This window comes from Cebus imitator, unplaced genomic scaffold (assembly GCF_001604975.1).
Source record: "Cebus imitator isolate Cc_AM_T3 unplaced genomic scaffold, Cebus_imitator-1.0 Scaffold82, whole genome shotgun sequence".
NCBI classification, from domain to species: domain Eukaryota; kingdom Metazoa; phylum Chordata; class Mammalia; order Primates; family Cebidae; genus Cebus; species Cebus imitator.
This window is the reverse complement of record NW_016107397.1, coordinates 7,928,669-7,931,014: the sequence shown is the minus strand read 5'-3', so window position 1 is coordinate 7,931,014 and position 2,346 is coordinate 7,928,669. Positions and strand designations below refer to the sequence as shown.

The following is a 2,346-nucleotide window of genomic DNA, read 5'->3' as shown; positions in this document are numbered from 1 at the left end:
GCTGAGTGTGGTGGCTCATGCCTGTAATCCCAGCACTTTGGGAGGCCAAGGTGGGCAGGCCACCTGTGGTCAGGAGTTCGAGACCAGCCTGGCCAACATGGTGAAACTCCGTCTCTACCAAAAACAAACATAAAAATTAGCCAGGCATGGTGGCAGGTGCCTGTAATCCCAGCAACTTGGGAGGCTGAGGCAGGATAATTGCTTGAACCCAGAAGGCAGAGGTTGCAGTGAGCTGAGATCAGACCACCGCACTCCAGCCTGGGCGACAGAGTGAAACTCCATCTCAAAGAAAAAAAAAAGAAGTGAGCAAAGCAGGCTCCTGTGGGCAAGGTGGTCTGCCCAGAAGAGGCCCAACCATAGCCTAAATAAGGCAGGGCTTGTGCCTTCTGCAAAGCCATCCCGTGGGTCGCCCACCCTAGCCCTTCCCAGCTCAGCGGGGAATGTCCCCAGGCAGACTGGGTGTCCTGGTTCACCCCCAGGGCCGTCGTGAGACCCCCTGCCCTGGCCCCCAACCGGCATGGGTCCTCTGGGCAGGAGGCACCTGAGGTGGCTCTTCTTCCAGGAGATGGTGTGGAATACGGTGGACACCACGAAGAGGCCGCAGAGGCCGAGGCCGTAGATCCAGGCGGAGATGGTCTCCCAGTCGTCGTCCGACAAGAAGTAGAGGTTGGAGCTGCCCAGGATGCTGGGGATGATCCAGAACTGGAGGGGCGGGGACAGTGGGAACAGGTGCAGCAGCTGGCTGGCTCAGAGCACGCCTTCCGCCCCTGCCCCGGCTGAGCTGCCCCACGTCGCGTACTTGGCTCTTGATACGTGGTCAGTGCCACTTAAGAGCGGAATCATTTTATTTTAATTTAATGGATTAAAGTGTAAATTTCTTTCCTTCCTTCCCCCTTCCTTCCTTCTTTCCTCCCTCCCTTCCTCTCTCCCTCCCTTCATTCCTCCCTCCCTCCCTCCTTTCCTCCCTCGTCTTATCACCCAGGCTGGAGTGCAGAGGTCCAGTCACGGTTCACTGCAGCCTCAATTTCCTGGGCTCAAGTGATCCTCCCACCTCGGCCTCCCAAGTAGCTGGGATTACAGGTTCACACCACCACAACTGGCCAGTTTTAACTTTTTTTTATGGAGACAAGGTCTGGCTATATTGCCCAGGCTGGTCTTGACCTCCTGGCTTCAGGCGATCCTCCCACCTTGGCCTTCAAAAGACTGGGATTACAGGGGTGATCCACCACCCCAGCTTCAGGTGTCAATTTCAACAGCCATGTGGGGCCAGTGGCTGCCAACCTGGACAGTGCGGGTCTAGATCTTTGATTCGATTCTCAAAGGGGGTTCATGTATAAAATGGTCAAAGACCACATTCCAGAGAGGAGCCGCCCCCACCACACCCCAGCCCTTCCCTGGGCCACCACACAGAGAAGTCTGATGTGCCACATGTGACACACCATCATCACTGATGTCCTGACCTCGCCTGCTTGGACTGCCCTGAAGGCAGAGGCCAGCCCTGAGCAGCACAAGCACCCAGGTACCATTCAGCTTGTAAAGGGATTTAAATAGTGGACGGTCCGCCAGGATTCAGTGTAGAGAACGGAGTCCCCAAATCCTCTGCCTTTATAGGGGCGTGTCCTGGCCCTGCCCAGTCCTCCTACTCTGCTTCTCCCTACTCTTCCTGCCCCAGGTCACCACGCCTTGGCCTTCCTGGCCTTCGTCCAGTGTCCCAACATTTTCCTGCCTCAGGGCCTCTGCATGTGCTGTTCCTTCTCCTCCACATGCTGTTCCCTTAACTCTCTGGGAGGCTGGCTCCCGGTCATCCTTCAGGAGCTGGTTAATATCACTCTGGCAAGAGCACCTGCTCTGTCCTTTGTCTGACAGAGGTCTCTTCTATTGTCTGTTCTTGTAGCACCTGGTGCCCTCTCTCCGTGGCAGCCCCACATCTTATATGATAGACTTACTTGATCATTATTTCCCATACACAACATGAGCTACACAGGGTGGACACCTAGACAAATATATACTGAAGACAGGTTGGTAGGCAGGAAGAAAGGAAGGAAGAAAGAAATGCTGGAAGAGCCTAAAGAGGGAAGAAGTGGGCAAGTGGGGTCGGGCATGATGGCTCACGCCTGTAATCCCAGCACTTTGGGATGCCAAGGCTAGAGGATTACTTGAGGTCAGGAGTTCAAGACTAGCCTGGCTAACATGGTGAAACCCCCTCTCTAATAAAAATACATAAATTAGGTAGGTGTGGTGGCAGGCACCTGTAGTCCCAGATACTCAGGAGGCTGAGGCAGGAGAATCACTTCAACTTGGGAGGTGGAGGTTGCAGTGAGCCAAGATCACGCCACCACACTCCAG

At 55.0% G+C, this 2,346-nt stretch overlaps 1 protein-coding gene across 4 annotated transcripts in view; it reads right to left on the bottom strand.

Moving 5' to 3' along the window:
- The window catches only part of MMD2 (monocyte to macrophage differentiation associated 2), a 43,143-nt gene that overhangs the window by 12,799 nt on the left and 27,998 nt on the right, over positions 1-2,346 (bottom strand). For 3 of the 4 annotated variants that reach the window (XR_001826783.2, XM_017533765.2, XM_017533767.2), the window contains exon 3: positions 542-702. Coding sequence is in view for 3 of the 4 variants with exons in the window: in XM_017533765.2 (XP_017389254.1) it covers positions 542-702 (161 nt within the window). In the remaining variant the exon portion in view is untranslated. Of the gene's footprint in view, positions 1-541; positions 703-1,946; positions 2,066-2,346 lie in introns of all 4 variants that reach the window. The other variant, XM_037740377.1, reaches the window with a different exon arrangement.